A 22,325-nucleotide genomic window follows, 5' to 3' on the forward strand; every position below is an offset into this window, starting at 1 on the left:
AAATCCTGCTTACCCTTCTGTATGAAGGACAATCATTTGTTTTATCCTTAATACTGTGCTTTCACGGAAGAATAGTGAGATGCTAAAAATACTATTGATATTCTTTTTGGTTTTATCTTATATTTTTAATCTACCTTATAAATAATATAGTAAATTACTTAACAATGAAGGACATTGGAAAGATACGTTAAAGAAGCACCCAATTTCTGTAGAATCCAGGTTTTTAACCCTTCCAGATGTGGGTAACCACATTAATTAGTTTATTTTCTAGCCTTTCAGATGCTCTTTGTACTTAAGATTTTTGTTCATATTGCACCTGTTTGAATTTCACAGGACAGATGGTCTTAGCCCAGGCTTTATGAACTAACCTCTGTAGTCAAAGCATGGGGGCTTAAGTTACAACAAGGGAACAATTATCTTTTGTAAGGGAAGTGCTGTAATGACTGTACTTTGGTAGGATTTATTCATTTCCTCTCTGATTTTGAATCGGTTGGTATTCAGCTCCTAGCTCCAAAGCAGATATCCACATCAATACAGAAAGAGAAACATGTAGCCTGTTTTTATTGGTATATAGTTTGTCACTTGAGAGCATAATGAAAAGCAGTCAAACACAGTGGCAGTGTTACATGCTCTGCAGACATTCAATAAAGATGAAATGACTGTACTAGGAATCAGATATGCTTGAATAAACATGGGTAAGTATGTATATTTTTGGCTTTAGGTGAAATTTGATGCGGTGTTGTCATGTATATTTATAGAAGTGGCAGGAACATAAATGACAATAACGTCTTTTCAAAATGATGCAGTGGGAATCAAATAAATAAATAAATATACACTTCCAGGTGTCTCTCCAGAAACATGTGACACAATTGTCAAGATCAAGTCTGTGTATTTTCCCCACACTTGGGTGTCATGCAATTTCACGACTCTTCAATTCTCTGTCAATTATTTCCATATTTTCTCTGAAATCAATCTCTTTCCCTCCAGTAATGTCTAGGCCTAAAAGTGTGCACAAATCCATCTTTCTTAAAATAGAACAAGACTCTGACCTCTCTTAACCTACCCATCGGGTTGCTCTCTTCCCTCCCTTCCTCCTTGAGTTCTTGGCAAAGTTCTCCAGAGGCCATTGACCTTGTTTGTGAAAACCCCATTCATTCCTTGCCCCTCGCCATCTGGTTTTGGTTTTTTTCTCTCTGTAGAATTGACTCTCTAAGGAGTGTTCATAGAAGTATTGCCACTCCAGGAGTTTCCTTTGACATTGTCAGCTGACTTCCTTGTTTTGCAGAACACTCCTTGCATCTGACACCCATCACTCTACTGTGCATACCATTTCTTTGAGTCTCTTTCAGTGGATTTCTCTGCACCTTCTCCCTTCATGACTTAGTTATCTGCAGAGCTTCTTTTTGCTCTGTGTTTCTCTCTCATTGCTATCTCTTCCTTGGGCTGGCCAGTGACCTCTCTCCTACACTCCTGATGGTCATCTGCATGTGGATGTCCCTCTACCCCATCATGGTCACCTTGTTGAAACTAAGCCCAACATCCTTGATAAAGCTGAATTTCTTCCAGCATTTTCTAGTTTTATTTATGCAGAATTATCTTGTCATTCAGGCTTGAATGTGCCCCTCTCCTCTGTCCCTTCTTCCTCTTACTAACCTTGCTTAATCACTCTTTGCTTCTTGTCTGAATTTTCTCTCCCCAAATTATTTTCCCTTCTTCCTGAAATGTGGTAGCATTGACTATTCTCTCCGTCTTAACCTTGTTTTAATTCCAAACCATTTCTCTATAATCCTTCCAGAGAAATCTTCCTGAACAAAACTTTTTGAATTTTTTTAAAAGGTTTCCCCAATGTCCAAGCTTCTGCAGGGCTTTGACTTTCATTCACTGAGCACACATTTCCTGAGCCCCTGTTATTCGGCAGACATCCTATGAGGCATTGGACACGGATACAGCATGTAGCTTCACAGTCTAGCAGGAAAGACAATGGAAAGAAGGTGTGAGCAACGTGAGGGAGAAATAGGAGTGCGGCATGCACACATAAGAGGGGTCAGAGAGATTGCCTGTGGGAAACGACCTCTGCAGGATGGGCAAACAACATGGTCCATTCAGATACAGAAGAAAGGGGTAAGTGAGTTTCTTGATAGAGGCAATGGCATGGCTTTGGAAGGCCTGATGGGATTTGGCCTCATCCTACTTCTTGAGCTGAATCTTTCCCTGGGCTCTTTAAGTCCCTCCAACCAAACCAGACTTGCCCGTTGTTGATTGTTTCCCTTTTCCTGTATCTGTGGGCATTTGCCCCCCACCATAACAGAATACATTCTGCTGTCTGTCTGTCCACATCTGCCCGTCCTCTGAGACTCAGTTCAACCACCTCCAACCATGAAACGTTCCCAGTTCCTGTGCTTGGATAGTACTTGGTCCGTTTCTTACAGCACACATGCCTCGTATTATATCAATATCCCGTGGCTTTCGTATTCTTTTTTTAGTCTTTATATGTCCCCCAAGGACAGTGACAATCTCTTTCATCTTGTTCATCTCTAGATCTTAGAAAGCACTGCAAAAGACACCCCACCCCAGGGTGAGAAGTGCCAGGTTTTTCACGCACGGAAGCCACAGAGAGTTCCAGGGGGAGGTCGGCATCTTTCAAGAAGAGGGAAGGGCAGCCGGAAACCCAAGACTGGATCCGACTGGGGAGCAGAGAAAGGACAGAGAGGGGAGAAAGCAGAGCCTCACCGCACCCACGCCTCCCTTAACCTGCACAGCGTCTTAAGTGCAGGAGGATGCTCACCCTTATTTTACAGATAAAGAAGCTGGTCTACTGTCATGCAAGCACTCGGTGGAGGAGCCTGCCTTTCAGTCTATCGGCCTCTCTGAAGATTCCACATTCTGAGCTCTCTCTCTATGTAAAGGGCTAAGGACACTTTAAAGATCCTCCCTGTCCAGGATCCTGCCATGACCTTTGCATATCCTGAATGGAACATGTAAAGAATGCAGACTCCCCTGTGGGACTGGCTCACTCACAGGAACTCCAAGTTGTCCACACTCCCTCCCTTTGGGGGTCTGGCCAGTCCTTGGGGGGGATGAAGTGTCCTTGAGGGGATCACTAGGTTGCACAGGTTGTTAGAAGGAGCTTTCTTTGTTCTGACTTGTATTTAAAGAGCCCCATGGGAATAAGACTTTGGAGTCTCACCTGTGGAGGGGACGCTCTGCTCGGGGTTTCCCAGCTACGTGGCTTCAAGGGTTGGTGTCTCCCCAATATAGTAACGTATTTTCTTTTCTTTGTCACCTTTCACTTTTGCTTTCATATTATAACTAAAATAAATAATATCTTACATAAAGAGAGTGTCTTTATTGTCTATCGGATCAGACCAGCCAAATTTAGCAGCTGCACACATCGGTAAGGCTTTAATGTTCCCAGCTGCCTGCCTCGCCTTGGGGGGCCAGAATACCACGGGGCATCTGAAAGGTGCCGCAGTCTGGCTGGGCACAATTCAGGAGCCACTTGTCAAAAGAAACGAACTTTATTTTTAGAACTACAAACACCAAACAAAACAGCTCCTCAGGAAAAAACCCTCAGAGCCCAACTGCCACCACCGGCTTCCCACAAGCCTCTCACCCCCACACAAACCTCACCACCTCCCACAATCCTCCTGCTCTTGAGTCTGATTGGCTGGGTTGCATGGGCAGAGCCAAGGAAGTCCCCCAATGAGCAGCTCCGTGGTCTGAAAGGGCAGGGAAACAGCCCAATGAACATCACCGAAGAGGAGCCAATCAGCTAGATGTTGCTGGGCCGCTGTGAGCCAATCATCAGCCGGCAGCTGGAAGTTTGCTGGGGCCCCTTTGGCTGTGGCTCTCAACAGAAAGGAACCAGGAAAGACACAGAAGAAATTTCAGAGCACACTGAGGCCAGAAGATGCTCTCTGGAGCCTCATGTCTCAGAATGCCAGAGGGGAGAGGGGGGACAGGGATGCTGTCAGTGCTTCCTATAACCACTAGGGTGAGGTAAGAGAGGGCTTGAAGGTGAAGACTCACCCTCAAGACCAGTCGTGCTTAACCTATGGAGGAACTAGATGCCTTTTAGAAGTTGGATAGATACTTTTAGCATCAAATTGATTTGGCCACTAAACCAAATGCTTCATGCTGTTTCTTCCTGGAATCTGGACACCACTTGCACTAGCAGATTAGCCAAGGAGGAAGCATGTTTTAAAAACTGATTGAGTCTAGCTTTTGTTAACTATAACTAAGGTATTGCTATGCTATTATATACCCATAACATTAGTGAATGATAATAGTACAAAATAAAATACTGTACCTAATATGTTTAATAAGATAAAGCTGAAAAAAGACTTTGATAGAGGACTAGGCAGAAGAAATCAACGTTTCTCAAAATGGGCTGGTGGTGTGGGTATATTAGAATCTCTTGGGAGACACGTTCAAGTTCAGTAGTGCTTGTCTTCTCTGTCCATCCCTGCCAAGGTTATAAAATGTCCAAGCATGCATGGCTATGTTTGGTGAGAATTGGAGATGAAGTGTCCCCTAGGGGGTGATGACATCTTGGCAATGACTTCAGACATGCAGAGCTGGCTGGGTTGGTGGAAGGGGTGCCCCAAGGGGCCACCATGGAGGAGAGCAGAGGAGGATGAGGGAGGGTTTTCAGAAGGCTGTGGAGTTGAATCTTAGAGGACATGTAGGATTTCCTCAGCCAAGTGTGGGCCTGTGGAAGTACCCTTCATAGATGACTTTATCCTCCTTTTGCCCAGTTGGTTGCCACTTATTAAATCCAGAACACTGTTACTCAAAAAAGAATTTTCCTGGCTGTGCTAGAGGCCAAGTTGTTTTCCAGCATTCTATTATTATACCAGGTGGCTCACTGCTATTAATTCATGACTAATTCCGACAGTAATAATCACTAGGGCTTCTTCATCAAATAAGCAGGGCTTTTTGCTCAGGGATTTAACTGCATTATCTCAAATCCTGGAAACAATTATACAAGGCAATGAGGAATATAGCTCTTTAAATGCCTTAATGCCCCCAGATAACTGGCAGCCTTAGGACTCTGTTCCCTCTGTATTTTTGGCCTTGGCTTGTTGACGTTCTGTCCACCTGCTCTTGTTCACTGTAGCAATAAACAGCATCAAAGCTAGGTTGATGTCATCCATCTTTGACATATGTCCTGTATACAGAAGTCAGAGAGAAACAACATGGGCCATTTTCCACACTCACAAGCATTATTTGAGCTTCTAGATTGGTGCTAGATTGGATGCTAACGGGAATGCACAGTGAATCTGGCACAGTGCTGACCTCTGACCTCCAGGGCTCTCAAGGCATGAGGTCGAGATACACAAGTCAGCACAATGTAGGTCAGATCATGATAAATGTGAACAGAAATAATTTAAGGGCAGAGATTCTAATTGCTGTTTATTTTGTGTCTTTGAATATGTTTAAATGCCATTGAAATTGAGATCAAGTCACCGTTAACCTTCAAGAATTATAAAAGCATATTTTGTCTGATATTTCACAGGAAAAAGAATTTTTAGCAAACTATTTCTTAAAATGGAGACCAGAGAGAGAACCAAATTCTGCTTTCTGTTAAGATGCTGAGAGAAGATTTAGAAGTCCAAGTTCCTCAGAAGACGGGGAAAAGTGAATGGCAGGAAAATGGCAGGCCCCAACCAACTCAACATTCAAAGTGCTGCCTGTGGTCTACCTTGCTCTAGGACTCTTTTCATTCCTGGCCTGGGTTCTAAATCTATCTGAGCTGTGGGCATTGGCATCCATTAGGTCTTGACAGCCAGCTGGGACCCCTCTACCCCTGTCTCTCCTGAGTGCTGAGAAAGTTCATCTGGGCTGACTCCACTTATTCAAGAAGTTCAGAAGTAATCTTCTGTTGCTCCGTGTCTACAAATCCCTAGAAGATCAGGGAGCACTAGTGTTTTGGTCTCAGTGTTCTCAAGTATCCTCCACAGAGGGCCAGCCAGCCTCTCCGGCCTCCTTCAGCTGAGGCTCTTTGGAATGCAAGTAATGTCTTCCCAAGGAGTCTAGACCTAATCCTAACCTAACCCTAACCCTAGCCCTAACCCTCACCCTAGCCCTAACCCTCACTTCAACAGAAGCACCCTCACTGGTGGAGACCTTATAGTCCTTCCCAAGGCTAAACTCATATCACACATAAAACTAGAGTTATCCTAAGACAGGGGGAATACTTAACATTAATCTGGGTCTTCACAAATTTCTGAAGCCCTCTACCTTTAAGAAGTCCAAGATTGGGCAGCTGCATGTGCTGCTTCCCAGAGTGGGCAAAAATACCCATGAAAGGTGTGGTCTTGCTTTATGATAATCCGTTTTCAAAAAAAGAAAAAAAACCCACAAAACTCACTCCCAGAAGAAAGGGATTAATTCCTATTAATGTAATCATCTCTTAAAGGCCTAATCAGCTCTCAGCCTATTCACTACAGAAAACTTCAACCTGAGTTTCAGAAGGGACAAACCATATTCAAATCAGCACCTGCTCACAGCTGTCCAATCCATTCCTTCTCTCAACCTACCATGTGGCCCACACCACCTATTGTATCCTAACCTGATCCTAGGAGCCAACTAGAATTGCCTTTGTGGATTAAAGAAATTCTCATAGCCTGGACCTACACCAGGATTTCATCACCATTTGCAGCAGTAGCTCCTGGAGGTTGGGCAACGCAGGTTAATGTCTGTGATGTGTTAGACCAGGGATTTAGATCAGGATTGCTTAGGCTTGCATATGAAAAGCGTGCTCATAGGTATATTGTTTCCCATCCTTAGGAATTAGCTAAGGCTGCCATTTGTGGAGTCTGTGAGGCCCCAAGATGTGAAATCATTATAAAATATAAAAACCAAAAACATGATTAATACAGGTTAAAACTCTGACTCCAAGAGTAAAACATAAAACTCTGTCTGGAAGCTGGTCAGCACAGCTCACCTACCCAACAGTAGCAACGAGTGAAGTTGGGGGCCTGTATCAGTCCCCACATCTTGGGGCCTCCGGAAATGCAGGCATGACTTGAATGGGCCATTACTCTGTGTCTTCTAGAGTCCAAGAGATCATGGAGATAGGTAGGCTAATCAGGAGGAAAGAGAGACCTAATCGTAGTCTTAAACGATTGTTCAAGGCTACACAGTCAGTGAAGTAGTTGGGCAGGGAACCTAGGCTTCTGAATTTGCTACCTGTGTATTCTTCCCTATTTCTCATAAGAGGTAGGTCATACTTGTGAAAAATGGGTCCCAGAGGAGCCAAATAACTAGCCCAAACTTAGGAATAATAATGGATACAGTTGGATTTTAGAATACATGTCTCTTTAAAAAGTGTCCAATTGAATACATTATCTCTTACACTCAGTGATTTCTTTAAAAAAATTTCTTTTTGCTTATATTTTTTGAGAATCTGCTGAATGCCATGGGCCATCTCTCAGAAAAGAAAGCTAGCTGCTAATAGTTACATATATTTTAACATTCTGAAAAAGATGATGGGGGGGCAGTTTGCAGACCCTAGATTAGGACCAATGTTGTGTAGCAAATATTTAACCATTTGCTCTCTGTGTTAGTTAACATTTTTGCTGCTGAAACTAGAAGACCTGATTTTAAAAAAAACTGCAATAGAGGAAAAGTTTATTTGGGGGCTCACAGTTTCAGAGATCTCAGTTCATGGACAATAGGCTCCATTCCTTGGGGATCAAGGTGAGGCAGAACATGGTGGAAGAGTGTGGTGAAGGGAAGCAGGTTACATTATAATCAGGAAGCAGAGAGAAACTCCACCTGCCAGATACAAAATATATACACCAAAGGCATGACTCCCAGGAACCCACTTCCTCCAGCTACACCCTATCCATCTTCCATTACCACTCAGTTAATCCCATTAGGAGATTAATTCACAGATTGGATTAAAACTCTTATAACACAATCATTTGTCCTCTAAACCTTGCATTGTCTCACATTTGAGATTTTAGGGGACACCTCACATCCAAACCATAACACTCTCCTAGTACAATTCTGCTATGAATAAATATTAGTTGATATTTTCACTAACTCAGACAAGCAAAATGAAGTGAAGTAATGAACTTGTAGTTCAGAACTTCACTTCTTTCTCAAGTGACATGAGTAACTTTCTGGCCAAATTTATCACAAGTTTGGAAGGCTACTACTCAATTTTTGTGCTATTTACAGTGAATGGCAATTGTCACAATTTACTTTAGTCTTCATTATCAACATTTCTCTATCATATTCTTACGTCTGGATAATCCACAAACAGTAAATCAATCACTGATTTGTGGTGTTTACTAATTTCTGTAGTATTAATATTTCCACCTGGGCAATTTCAAGCTACCAACATGCAGTAGCATACCATTATACTTAATTTGTATACAATGACATAACCCTAAATGCATGGATAATAATAAACTATGGTAATTAGTAATTGAGAAGGTCTATGTATTTTTTACCTTTGTTTTTATTATGATGCATTTAATTTTAAGTTATTTAATTTATTTTGAAATAATGGTTGCATTTAACAACTGGCTTACAAAATTCCTGAAGATTTTAACAGTGGGTGCCTTTGAGCCAGGTATCAGCTATCTCCAAGACAGCCTCTTTCCCTAGTCTCTTAAAGCCTCTTAATTTAAGACACTATCCTCCACTCTACTGACCTCTGTTCGATTTTCATGAGATCCCCAAGTCCACCTTTCTTACCTGTTTTCTTCTCTAGCTGCAATATATGAGATAAAACATATGACTTCCTGAGTCCAGCTTATTTCACTTAACATTGTCAAGTTCCACCCATCTTATTGCAAATGACATAATTTCTTTCCTCTTTATGGAAGAATAAAACTCCATTGTGTGTATATACCAAATTTTCTTTATCTATTCATACATTAAAAGACCCTAGGCTGGTTCCACAGTTTGGCTATTGTGATTTGTGCTGCTGTAAACATGGGTAGGTGTGTGTTGTATGATGACTTTAATTCTTTAGGATAGATACCAAGGAGTGGTATAGATGGGTCATATGGTGGTTGATTTCTATAGTGGTTGTACTAATTTACAACCACCAACAGTGTAAAAATGTTCTTTTTCTCCATGTTCTCTCCAGAATTTATTATTATACTTATTCTTGATGTTTGTTATTCTGACTGGAGTAAGATGAAATCTCAGTGTAATTTTGATTTGTATTTCCTTGATTGATAAAGATATGTTGAATCTTTTTTTCATATATTTGTTGACCATTGGATTTTTTCTTTTGAGAAGTGTACCTATAATTCATGTGTTCATTGTTAATTGGGTTATTTGTCTACTTTTGGTGTTAAGATTTTTGAGTTTTTTTATATAGTCTGGATATTAATACTCTGTCAGAGAGTAGCTAATAAAGATTTTTCTCCCATTCTGTAGGTTCTCTCTTCACATTCTTAATCATTTCCTTTGCTGTGCAGAATATCTTTAATTGGATGCCATCCCATTTCTTAATTCTTGGTATTATTTCCTAAGCTTTATGGGTCCTATTGAGAAAGCATTGCACCTCTATGTTGAAGTGTTGACCCTACATTTTCTTTTAGTAGTTTCACAGTTTCTGGTCTAATTCCTACATCTTTGATCCATTTTGAGTTGACTTTTGGACAGGGTGAAAGATAAGGATGTAGTCTCATTCTTCTACATGAGGATGGGTTTTTCCAGCACTGATTTAAAAGGCTGTCTTTTCTCCAAGATATGTTTTTGGCACCTTTGTCAAGGATCAGGTAACTGGGTATATTGGGTATCTGGGTGCATTTGTCTCTATGTTTTTTATTCTGTTCAACTGGTATATGTGCCTGTTTTTATTCCAGTATCATGCAGTTTTTGTTACTATAGTTCTGTGGTATAATTTAAAGTCAGGTATTATGATGTCTCCAGCATTGCTTTTCTGGCTTAAAATTGCTTTGGATATTCTGGGGTTTTATTCATCCAAATAAATTTTAGGACTGGTCTTTTCTAGTTCTGTGAAGAATGTCTTTGTTATTTTAATGGGCATTGCACTGAGTCTGTATATTGCTTTAGGCAATATGGTCATTTTCCCAGTATAAATCCTGCCTATACTGAACATGGAAGGTCTTCCCATCATCTTATGTTTTCCTCATTTTTTCACTGTTCTATAGTTTTCATTGTAAGGTCTTTTGCCTCCTTGGTTACATTTAACCCTAAGGTTTTGTTTGGTTTGGTTTGGTTTGCCTTGGTTAGGCTATTGTGAATGGGATTATTTTCCTGATTTCTTTCTCAGCAGACTCACTATTGCTGTATAGGAAAGCAGTTGATTTTTAAATGTTGATTTTGTAACCTGATAAATTGGCTGAATTTGTTCATTATCCCTAGCAGTATTCTGGTAGAGCTTTTTGGATTTTCTAAGTTTAGGATCATATCATCTGCAAACAGTGATAATTTGACTTATTCCTTTCCTATTTTTATCCCTTACATTTCTTTCTCTTGCCTAATTATCTGGTTAAAATTCTTAGTAGTGTGTTTAATAGGAGTCATAGAGTGGACAACTTGTCTTGTTACAAATTTTAAAGAAAATGCTTTTAGCTTTCCCCCATTCACTGTGACATCGGCTCTGGCTTTGTCATATATGACCTTTACGTTGTTGAGGTAAGTTCCTTTTATCCCTGGTTTCTTGAGCTTTGTTATCATGAATGGATGCTGAATTTTGTTGAAGGCTTTTTCTGAATCTATTAAGATGTCTATGTGATTTTTGTCCTTATTTCTATTTAATTTACATATGCTAAACTATCCTTGCAACCATAATAAAAACAACTTGGTCATGATGTTGTTGAATACAGTTTGCTAATATCCATTAAGGATTTTTTGCATCTAAATTCATCAGGATACTCTTCTGCAGTTTTGTTTCTTTTATGTGTTACCAGATTTTGTTATCAGGGTGATACTGACTTCATAGAATGAATTTAGAAGGCTTCTATCTCTTTTTATTTCATGAAATAATTTGAGGAGCATTGGCATTAGTTCTTCTTTAAATGTCTGCTAAAATTCAGCTAAGAATTCATCTATTCCTAGGCTTTTCTTTGTTGGAAGGCTTTTTATTACTGTTTCTAGCTCATTGCAAGTTTTTGGTCTGTTTAGGTTTTCCAAGTCCTCTTGATTCAATTTTGGCAAGCCATATGTCTGGAAATGTGTCTATTGCTTGTAGATATTTCAATTTATTGGAGTATAAGCTTTCAAAATTGTCCTAATGAGTCTCTGGATTTCTGAATGACTGTGGTGATTTCTTCTTTTTCAACTCTATTTTTATTAATTTGGGCCTTCTCTCTTTGTATTTTGGTTTATTTATTTATTCAATTTTTTTTTTAAAGAGAGAGAGAATTTTTTTAATATTTATTTTTTAGTTTTTGGTGGACACAACATCTTTTTTTTTTTTTTTAATGTGGTGCTGAGGATCGAACCCGGGCCACACACATGCCAGGCAAACGCGCTACCGCTTTAGCCACATCCCCAGCCTTATTTTGGTTAATTTAGCTAAAGGATTTTCAATTTTGCTTATCTTTAAAAAAAACCAACTTTTTATTTCATTGTTCCTTTTTTTTGCTATTATTCTCTATTTCATTGATCTTGGTTCTGATCTTAATTATTTCCTTCCTTCTATTGGTTTTTGAAGTGATTTATTCTTGTTTTTCAAGGGCCTTGAGAGGCATCATTAGGTTGTTATTTAGGACCTTACTGATTTTGTTATGTAGGCACTCATAGCTATGAATTTTCCTCTTAAAACCATTTTTATAGTGTCCCAGAGATTCTGGTATGTTGTATCACTGTTCTTGTTTGGATCTAAGAATTTTTAAATTTCTCCCCTGATTTCTTCTATCATCCGAATTGCATTCTTTGATCTCCACATGTTTATATAGTTTCTGTAGTTTTTTAAACGTTGATTTCTAATTTAATTCCACAATGATCAGATAAGATGTAAGGAATTATATAGATATTTTTGTATTTGCGTAGGGTGGCTTTGTGGCCTAGACTATGGCCTATTGTGGAGAGGGTACCACAAGCACTTGAAAATAAAGTGAATTTTTGCTGATATTGGATGAAATATTCTACAGATACTTATTAAGTCCATTTGATTTATAATTTTTAAGTTTGAAAAGTCTTCACTGAGGTTATGTCTGGATGACCTATCTATTGGTGAGAAACCTGTGTTGAAATCACCTAGATGTAGGTCAGAACTTCACTTGTTTTTGAATGTTATGTGTACTGGGTTCTATCTGAATCTTTAAGTTGAGTAGTGTATGTTTTATGGAATTAGTTACACCAACCATTGAGAAAAGCCTCTTGCTTTTCCTGTTCAGGGAGATACTGCTTTGGGAGTAATGCCCCGTGTTCTCCTTAGTTGCTTTAAGTAATTTACCTTTTTAAAAATTCTTTTATCTCCTGATTGTGTTTTATTAGCTTTGCACTCACCAAGGACTGAACCCATTGCATTTAGTTATGAAAATATTATTGTTTTCTCCATTGAATGATTGGAAACTTTGCTAAAATTAATTGATCATAACACATGGGTTTATTTGTGGATTCTAAATTCTTGCATTGATCTATATTTCTATCCATGGTGTCAACACCACACTATCTGAATTATCATTGCCTTGTAATGAGTTTCAAAGTCAGGGAATTTGAGTCCTTCTATTTTGTTATTTTTTTCAAGATAGTTTAGGCTATTCTGGGACCCTTATGATTCTATATGAATTTTAGAACCAGGTTGTCAACTTCTACAGAGAAGACATTTGGGATTCTGATGGGAATTTTATTAAATCTATATATCAATTTGAGGAATTTTGCCATTTTAATACTGTTTAATTTTCCAACTTATAAACATTATTTTTTCATTTATCTAATAATTAGATACCATTTAATTTATTTCAACAAATGTTCTTTAGTTTTCAGTGTATAAGTTTGTATGTGTGGGGGGGGAGGGTGTTGTTTGTAGTGGGGATTGGACCATGGGGCATTCTACTGCAGATCTATATTCCCAGTCCTTTTTATTTTATTTTGTGACAGGGTCTCACTAAGTTTCCAGGAATGTCTCAGACTTTTGAATAGCGGGGATTATAGGCATGCACCATCATATCCAACTAGCTTTGCATTTTTTTCCAAATTTATTCCTAAATTGTTTTGTTTTATTTATGATCATAAATGGTATGTCTGCCATTTCATATTCATATTGCTTATGACAAGTATATAGAGATCTGATTTTGTATCTTGTAACCTTGCTGTGAACATTAGAAGAATTCTTTACCAAATCCGAAGTCATGTAGATGTGTACTAGTTGTTTTATAGTTTCAGTATTTCAAGTTAATTTTTGTATAAGATGCAAGGTAAGGGTCCAAATTAATTCTTTGGCATGTAGTCCTCCAATTGTTCCAGCTTCGTGAGTTGAAAGGACAATTATTTTAGATAGTAGCTTTTTAATGGATCCCTTAACATTTCCTATATATGTCATTTAAGAATAGAGATATATTGGCTTCTTTCTCCATTCTGGGTGACTTTTACATCTTCTTCCAGTTCAGTTGCCTTGGATAGAACCTCTAATATAGTGTGACCCCAACTTTTTTTAATTATTAATTTATTTTATAGTAGAATGCATTTTGACATATTCTACTCAACTTCTCACTCCACTGGCTGTACAAGGTGCAGAGTCACTCCAGTAGTGTAATCATACGTGTATATAGGGTAATAATGTCTGTCTCATCCTACCCTCCTTCCCATCCCCACTCCCTCCCCCCTCCCCTCACTTGCTTCTACACAAACCGAAGTTCCTTCATTCTTCCCTACCCCACTCCTGCCCCACTATGGATTAGCATCCACTTATCATAATCCCAATTTTAAGGGGAAAGCACCCAGTCTTTCACAATTAAGCATCATTTTAGCTGTGGAGTTTGCAGAGGTGCCTCTTATGAGGTTGAAGATACATCCTTCTATTCCTATTTTTCTGAAAGTTTTTTATTGTTGTTGTTGTTTTCAGTTTTTTGAGGGGGATGAAGAGGATCTTGGCATGTTGTTCAGGCTGGTCTTGAAGGAAGCTTAAGCTTCCTCCCGTTTCAGCTTCCCCAGCAGCATGGACTACAAACATCCACTACCACACACAGCAGAAATTTTTTTTTAAATCGTGTATGGATATGGGATTTTGAAAAAGGCTTTTTCATACTCAATTTGTTTCTGTTTATAAAGCAATCCTAAATGAAAAACATATGCTGCTCACAAAGTTACTATTATAAACAAAATTGTCAAGAGGGATAATGTAATAATATCCTTTTACAGATAAGTATCTTCAAGTTAAATCCAAGGGGCAAAAATTATTGGCATCCAACTTACCACCCAGAGGTTATATGAACTCAAACACTCCTAAAATAATATCCCTTTTACACATTAAGGAAGCAGACTAAAATAATAATAATAATAATAATAATAATAAATTTTTAAAAATGTAAATCATAAAACACCACAGTAAAAATATTTAATTATTTTTCTGTCTTACATTCTTTCATAGCATCTTTATTAAGATCCTGAAAAAAAAGTTTGGAGAAGTTAAATAGATTTTAAATGTATACATTTAATCTGATGTTTATTTCCTTTAGATTTCTGTTTTTCTGGAACTAGACAAAATAGTTCAAAAGTACTCATGGGAAAATAAGCAAGCAAGAATTCCCAGGAATATGAAAAGCAACAAGGGGAAACTAGTTTTAAAAGATATTAACACTTTTATAAACCCAATAATGTGATACTGGTATATGAAGAAAAAGACTAATAGAATACACACCCCAGAGACACCCCAATACCTCCAAAAGTTAACAATACCATAACAGATTCAAAGAGGGCTCTAAAATCAACAGGTGAAAATAACAGACACACAGAAAAAGATAAAGTTGAACCTATGCATCATTCTGAACACCAGAATAAATCCTAATTTGAACATTTAAATTTAAAAGTGATACCATAAAAGTACAAAAAGAAACCATGGACAAATTCTAAAACTCTTGGAGGGCTTTCAGTGCCTTAAACTCCAGATACCTGGGCTGGGGCTGTAGCTCAGTGATAGAGTGCTTGCCTAGCACTTGTGAGACATTGGGTTTGAAGATTTAAAAAAAAATCAAGATACCATATTGATTAATATACACTGTAATGTTTAAAGGAAAAAGTATAAGACTTTTGTATATCAAAATATGTGAAGGTAAATAAAAATAAGTGAAGGGGCTGGGGATGTGGCTCAAGCGGTAGCACGCTAGCATGCCAGGCGAGTGGCCCGGGTTCGATCCTCAGCACCACATACCAATGAAGATGTTGTGTCCGCCGAGAACTAAAAAATAAATATTAAAAATTCTCTCTCTCTCTCTCTCTCTCTCTCTCTCTCTCTCTCTCTCTCTCTCCTCTCTCACTCTCTCTTTAAAGAAAATAAGTGAAAATCAGAGGAAAACTATAATTGATTGTGTGTTAACAGATGCTGCAGTGTCAGGGAACAAAGGAAGGATTCAGCGTGGAAACCCAGAGACTAAGCGGGAAGGAAATGTGGCCAAGGCTGCACCTCCGGAGCAGTCTAATGCAAGTGGAAAACTCCGGAAGAAGAAAAAGAAGCAGAAAAATAAGAAAAACAGTACAGGAGAAGCCTCGGAAAGTGGGATGGAGGATATCGACCGCATCTTGGAGAGGACTGAGGATGGCAGTGGGCTCAGCCGCCCGGGTCCCCCACCACTGAGCTCCAGGAAGCATGTCCTGTATGTGGAGCACAGACACTTGAATCCAGACACAGAACTGAAAAGGTATTTTGGTGCTCGAGCGGTCCTGGGGGAGCAAAGGCCACGACAGAGGCAGCGTGTATACCCCAAGTGCACGTGGCTGACGACCCCCAAGAGCACCTGGCCGCGGTACAGCAAGCCAGGTCTGTCTATGCGGCTGTTGGAATCGAAAAAAGGCCTTTCCTTCTTTGTGTTTGAACACAGTGAGGAGTACCAGCAGGCACAGCACAAGTTCCTGGTGGCCGTGGAGTCCATGGAGCCAAACAACATTGTGGTTCTGCTCCAGACAAGCCCCTACCATGTGGACTCACTCCTGCAGCTCAGTGATGCCTGCCGCTTTCAAGAGGATCAGGAGATGGCACGAGACCTCATAGAGCGAGCGCTGTACAGCATGGAGTGTGCCTTCCACCCCCTGTTCAGTCTCACCAGTGGGACGTGCCGGCTGGACTACCGTAGACCCAAGAACAGGAGCTTCTACCTGGCCCTCTACAAGCAGATGAGCTTCCTGGAGAAGCGTGGCTGCCCACGCACCGCACTGGAGTTCTGCAAGCTCATCCTGAGCCTTGAGCCAGACGAGGACCCGCTCTGCATGCTGCTGCTTGTCGACCACCTGGCCTTGCGGGCCCGCAACTATGAGTACTTGATCCGCCTCTTCCAGGAGTGGGAGGCTCATCGGAACCTGTCGCAGCTCCCAAATTTTGCCTTCTCGGTTCCATTGGCATACTTCCTGTTGAGTCAGCAGACAGACCTCCCCCAGCATGAGCTCAGCTCTGCCAGAGAGAAGGCCTCCCTCTTGATCCAGCAGGCACTCACCATGTTCCCTGGAGTCCTCATGCCCTTGCTCGAGTACTGCAGTGTGCGGCCCGATGCCACCGTCTCCAATCATCGCTTCTTTGGACCAGATGCTGAGATAAGCCAGCCCCCTGCCCTGACCCAGCTGGTGAGTCTGTACCTCGGGAGGTCGCACTTCCTCTGGAAAGAGCCTGCCACCATGAGCTGGCTGGAGGAAAATGTCCGTGAGGTTCTTCAGGCAGTGGACGCTGGGGACCCCGCTGTGGAGGCTTGTGAGAACAGGCGGAAGATGCTCTACCAGCGTGCACCCAGAAACATCCATCGCCATGTGATCCTCTCGGAGATCAGGGAGGCTGTTGCTGCGCTTCCCCCGGATGTGACCACACAGTCTGTGATGGGGTTTGACCCTCTGCCTCCCCTGGACACCATCTACTCCTACGTCAGACCAGAGAGGTTAAGTCCTGTCAGCCATGGAAACACGGTTGCCCTCTTCTTCCGGTCACTGTTGCCAAATTACACTGTGGAGGGGGAGAGGCCAGAGGAAGGAGTGCCTGGGGGTCTGAACCACAACCAAGGCTTGAACCGGTTGATGCTGGCCGTGCGAGACATGATGGCCAACTTCCACTTCAACGACCTGGAGGCGCCGCGGGAGGACAACCCCGAGGGGGAGGGGGACTGGGACTGAGCCACTTAGGCTGCTGCGCCCAGCGCTGTGCAATTATGTTCCTGATTCTGTTCTGGTCTGGATTGACCAGTCCCCTGAAGTAGAAGTGCTGAATGTACAAAAAAAAAAAAAAAAAAAGGGCTAATGTCTCCAATTTACAAATTTCTAGAAATTGATAATGGGAAAAAAGCAACCCAAAACAAAAATATGAAAAAACCCATTAACAGAGCGTTCACAAGAAAAAAATACAATTAGTTTTTATGCATAATATGCTCAGCCTTATTAATAATGATAGCAATCCACATTAAACTACTCTATATTGATAATTCTCATCTATCAAACTGTTAACAAATTCAAGGGTTGTACACAGCACATTGGAAAGGCCCCAGAAAAATAGGAACTCTCTCATGCACTGCGATCTGCCCTCTTGTATCTGTGGTATTCAGACTGGATTTACCAATCATAGGTGAAAATATTTTTTTAAAAAATTGTCATGCAGGGGCTGGGGATGTGGCTCAAGTGGTAGCGCACTCGCCTGGCATGTGTGCGGCCGGGGTTCGATCCTCAGCACCACATATCAACAAAGATGTTGTGTCTGCCGATAACTGAAAAATAAAAATATTAAAATTCTCTCTCTCATTCTCTCTCTCTCTCTCTCTAAAAAAAACTAGTTTCCTACATAAACTGTGTCCACAGAGAATAAATGTTTTCAAATACATTCTTATAAAAACAATAACAACTATGAATCATTGAAATTCAACTTAAGGATGTCTCACTTGAAAAAAATTATAAGTGGACCTACAAACTTTTAGAAATAGGGCAAAGAAACAAAAATAATCCATATTCCATAAATTCTGCCTGTGTTATCTCAACAACTTAATCTCAAATGTGCTTTCACGGAAAAGCACCAAGATATTTGTTTTCCTCAAACCCTTTTCAAAAAAAAAAATTGTCCTCATGTTGATGAACACTGGTCTTCCGGTTGTATCACACAAGGAGAAAGATCTGTATAGGAATCTTCTGAATAAAAAATTCTAGTTTAGCAGAGCGCAGCGCACACGCCCAGAAGGCAGGCAGCTTTGGAGCAGTGGCACAGGCAGCAGCGGCAGGATTCCGACGGAGCTGGAGCCCTCCCTGAGCCCCAGAGCTGCCCAGAACTCCCACCCCGGCTCCCCGATGGCGCTCGCCCACCTGTCCTCAGGCCTGCCGCCCAGCCCCAGGACCCGCAGCCCGAGCCCCACCCCACCCCCCTCACCTTCCTCTTCCCGGCGCCGCCTGCCACCAACCCGCTGGCCACCAAGTCGATGGAGCTGGAGGAGGCCCTGCAGCTCCTGGGCACCGAGGGTGCCATGGGGGGGCGGCAACGCATGGGGGACAGCGACAAGAACCGTGGTGTCCTCAAGTGTAAGAGCAGCTGCAAGAAGAACCAGCTGAGCAAGTACAGCCAGCTGGTGGTGGAGACTGCAGGCTGGGCGAGCAGTGGCTTGTCGCTGGCGTGCATCTATGCAGAGGCCAAGAAGGTGGCGGGGGTTGGACAAGCAGAACAGCCGCACCTACCTCAAGTACTTGGTGCATGCTGGTGCAGAATGACTTGCTAATGCAAGTCAAGGGCACAGGCGCCACTGGCTCCTTCAAGCTTCATCGCCAAAAGCAGGCGGCCAGCTAGTGGTGAGCCCCTTTTCCGCGCCTGTGGTGCACAAACCCAAGAAGCCAGTAGCAGGCGGCGAGCGGACCCCTGGCCCACCAAGAGCGCCGCAGCAGACAAGCACGTGCCCACTGTGCATGCACACTCAACACAGAGGGAGACAGTGAGAGGGGCTGGTTTTCCCTCAACTTGCCACATACTACCATGTGACTTAGTCACCAGGAGGACCTCAGTGAATTAGGCTCCATGCCCAGAGAAAGAAGTGATATCAATAGAAGACAATAAGGCCCAGCAAAAATGGTAGGACATCCAATATGGCCAGGGAGCCCCTGCATACCCACAGCAGGGACAGTAATCCAAGGAGCTGACATACTCAAGGGCACAAGGGCACGTAAAGCCTCCCCCAGGGAGACCCTTAGATTCATAGGGAGAACTCTGCACTGAAATGGAGGTCACCGAGTGCCACAGTCTTGGCTGGGCACAGAATCACGAGCCACCACACAGCTTTGTAGATTCAAACAGCAATTCTTTATTCCCGAACTCACACCGGCCTCCACACACGGTCTGGGGCAATCCCAGTTCTGCTGCCACCCAAATCACCTCCTCCACGAGGCTTTTTTTCCCATATACTTTTAGAATCTCACGAGAGCTCAACGGGAGCTCAGGCAGCAGGAACGCCCTATTTCCAGCAGCAATAATCCTCAACATCCAACTTCCCTAAAACCCATATAGTCTTAAACTGGGAACACCCTAAACCCAAGGACCGGGATACTTCCTCAAACCTGATCAGCTCTAAACCCGGATCCGCCTTGGTCTTTGAGCAAGGTCACCTTACATGCAATGTCAACAGCGAAATCATTAACATGGGGTACGCTAGCAAGGAAATTTTGATTCGTCATTCCTACTTGGTAATGGCCCTCAGCAACCGAGGGGAGCAGAGGGGCCAGGGAGCATTGGAAAGAGACAACAAAATTGAGTCATGACTCATAATGTGACCCCATTAGACACACAAGCTGGTGAAGCTCAGGAAAATGCAGGCCACAAGAATGTATCTGAGGCTGTAATTATCTTCCCATTTATTTTCCAATGGTGACAGGGACAGAAGCACAGTAATTGGCGGAGAGTTGTACAAAGACTCAGACAAATTGTGTTCCACTCTATTTCATATTTCATAGAGAACGCTTACCATCAGATGAACTCTGGAACGGATGATGGCTCATTACTTTCGACAGGTTGTGCCAGAAAATGTGTACTGCCAAGTGATTCATCACCATTTATACCCAGATCGTAAATCTTTATTTCCCCAAAGCCAGACTTTGGATTCAGGGCCCACTGCTGGGTTTATTCTTTTGGGTTGGCAGTCAGAAGAATGACCCTGCGACATCTTTCCTTGTGGAATTTATTTTTTCTCCAGGAACCGTTTCACTCACCTGCTTGTGACTTGTTTTCATGCAACTAAAATAAAGCAGCTGCTGTAACCAGGGAAAGGACTTTCACAAGTGGATTTTCAGGTACCTCTGGGGTGAACATTGTTGCTTTAACGTCCTTTAAACTGTAGTTCATTGGTTCTTCTATTATATAGAGCTGTAAACTGTGCCTAAACCTAAAATAAACTCTCTGAAATAGCTAGGGCAGTGAAAAGACAATTTTGAAAAATCTCCTACTTTTTAAAGGAATGATTTAAAAACCACAAACAAAAAGCATAAAGGGAGAGGAAAGAACTTTGGTTTATTACTTATGAGGTACCAGGTCTTTTTATAAACATAGCAAGTGCCGCAGTCTTGGCTGGGCACAGAATCACGAGCCACCACACAGCTTTATAGATTCAAACAGCAAATCTTTATTCCCGAACTCACACCGGCCTCCACACACGTTCTCGGGCAATCCCAGTTCTCCTGCCACCCAATTCACCTACTCCACGAGGCTCTCTTTCCCAAAATCCTCTCTGAATCTCACGAGAACTCAATGAGAGCTCAGGCAGCAGGAACGCCCTAATTCCAGCAGCAATAATCCTCAACATCGAACTTCCCTAAAATCCAAGGTCGTAAACCGGGAACGCCTTAAACCCAAGGACTGGGATACTTCCTCAAACTGCAGGATACACCCTAATCCTGGATCCACCCTCGTCCTTGGGCAGGGTCACCTAACATGCAATGTCAACAGCGAAATCATTAACATGGGGTACGCTGGCAAGGAAATTTCCTACTTGGTAATGGCCCTCAGCATCTCCCCCCTTCTGATTAATTAAACAACAAGCAATGTGGCTTAAGGACCGTGCCTGGTAGGTTGTCCAATTCAACAAATGGTTCTTACCCGTCATGGGAAAACTGACCTTTAGGCGTCAGCCTCCTGTCTTAGGTTGAATCCACTGCAATCAGATCAACCCATCACTGACTACCGGTCCAGCATTCAGCCAAGCTTGTGGAAAGGCCTATGCACCAGTGGGGGGGTGAGGTTCTTGCCTCACCTCTGTTGGCCCCCAAATATCCTTGGTGCCAGTGGGGGGGGTGAGGTTCTTGCCTCACCTCTGTTGGCCCCCAAATTTTAGACCATCACTAGAAGGGAGGAGGATACAGAAATGCCACGACACCAAGCCAATTGATGGCTCTTTTGGAAAAATTGCGTCACTGGTGACACCATCAGCAAAGATATGCCAGCATTACCACAATTAACATGGGGTGCGCTGGCAAGGAAATTGCATCACTGGTGACACCATCAGCAAAGATATGCCAGCAGTACCATAATTCGCTGCACCAGACGATATTTCACAATGCATGCAACTGATATATAGTCCAGGCAAGTTCTGCAGGCAGTTCAAATCGGAGGAGTCTATCAATATGTCCATTTCCTCCCAAAGTAAATCGAGTCCTTGATTGAGTATTACTTGTTGAGTTATATTCATTGATGCATCAGTTTATACAGTTTACTGTGATGGCTGTCATAGAAGCTGTAGTTTGGTTTTATCTTAGTCTTCACCGGCACTGGGATGGAGATGGGAATTCTGGCAATGATGCTAAAGAGACATTATCCTGGACAGAATTATTAAATATAATGAAAAGGAAAGGTGAAAGTAAACAAACAGATCTGTTAACCTCCTTAAAAAACAATCCTTAACAGCTGTTTACCTAATTTAAATTAGTAAGCAAACAGATCTGTTAACCACCTTTAAAAACAATCATTAACAGCTGTTTACCTAAATTAAATTAAACCATTTAAATCACGTGAATAAAAAAAAATTCGGATCCATTTTTTTATGAGCGCTCCTCATATATGAAATATGGACATACACACATACAGACATACAACACAAAACAGAAATGTGCACACATAACACAACACATAAGACAATAAAGGCCTTGTAGTTTTACCTAGGTGAAATCTCCATTGCAATGTTTAAAAACTCCACAGTCAAAAAATAAAACACAGTCAAAAAATAAAACCGATCAGA

At 41.7% G+C, this 22,325-nt stretch overlaps 1 protein-coding gene across 1 annotated transcript; it reads left to right on the forward strand.

The window, feature by feature from the left end:
* Nucleotides 1-5,269: 5,269 nt before the first annotated feature.
* On the forward strand, nt 5,270-17,350 carry LOC308635057 (ribosome quality control complex subunit TCF25-like; the record flags this gene model as incomplete). The annotated part of the gene is made up of 2 exons (XM_081269321.1): nt 5,270-5,353; nt 15,433-17,350. 2 exons carry the CDS (start codon nt 5,270-5,272, stop codon nt 17,251-17,253), a joined length of 1,905 nt encoding a protein of 634 aa, XP_081125447.1. The 3' UTR covers nt 17,254-17,350.
* Between the last annotated feature and the right edge of the window lie 4,975 nt (nt 17,351-22,325).

Source organism: Spermophilus citellus (assembly GCF_964194105.1).
Source record: "Spermophilus citellus genome assembly, chromosome: 16".
In the NCBI taxonomy this organism is placed as follows: Eukaryota; Metazoa; Chordata; class Mammalia; order Rodentia; family Sciuridae; genus Spermophilus; species Spermophilus citellus.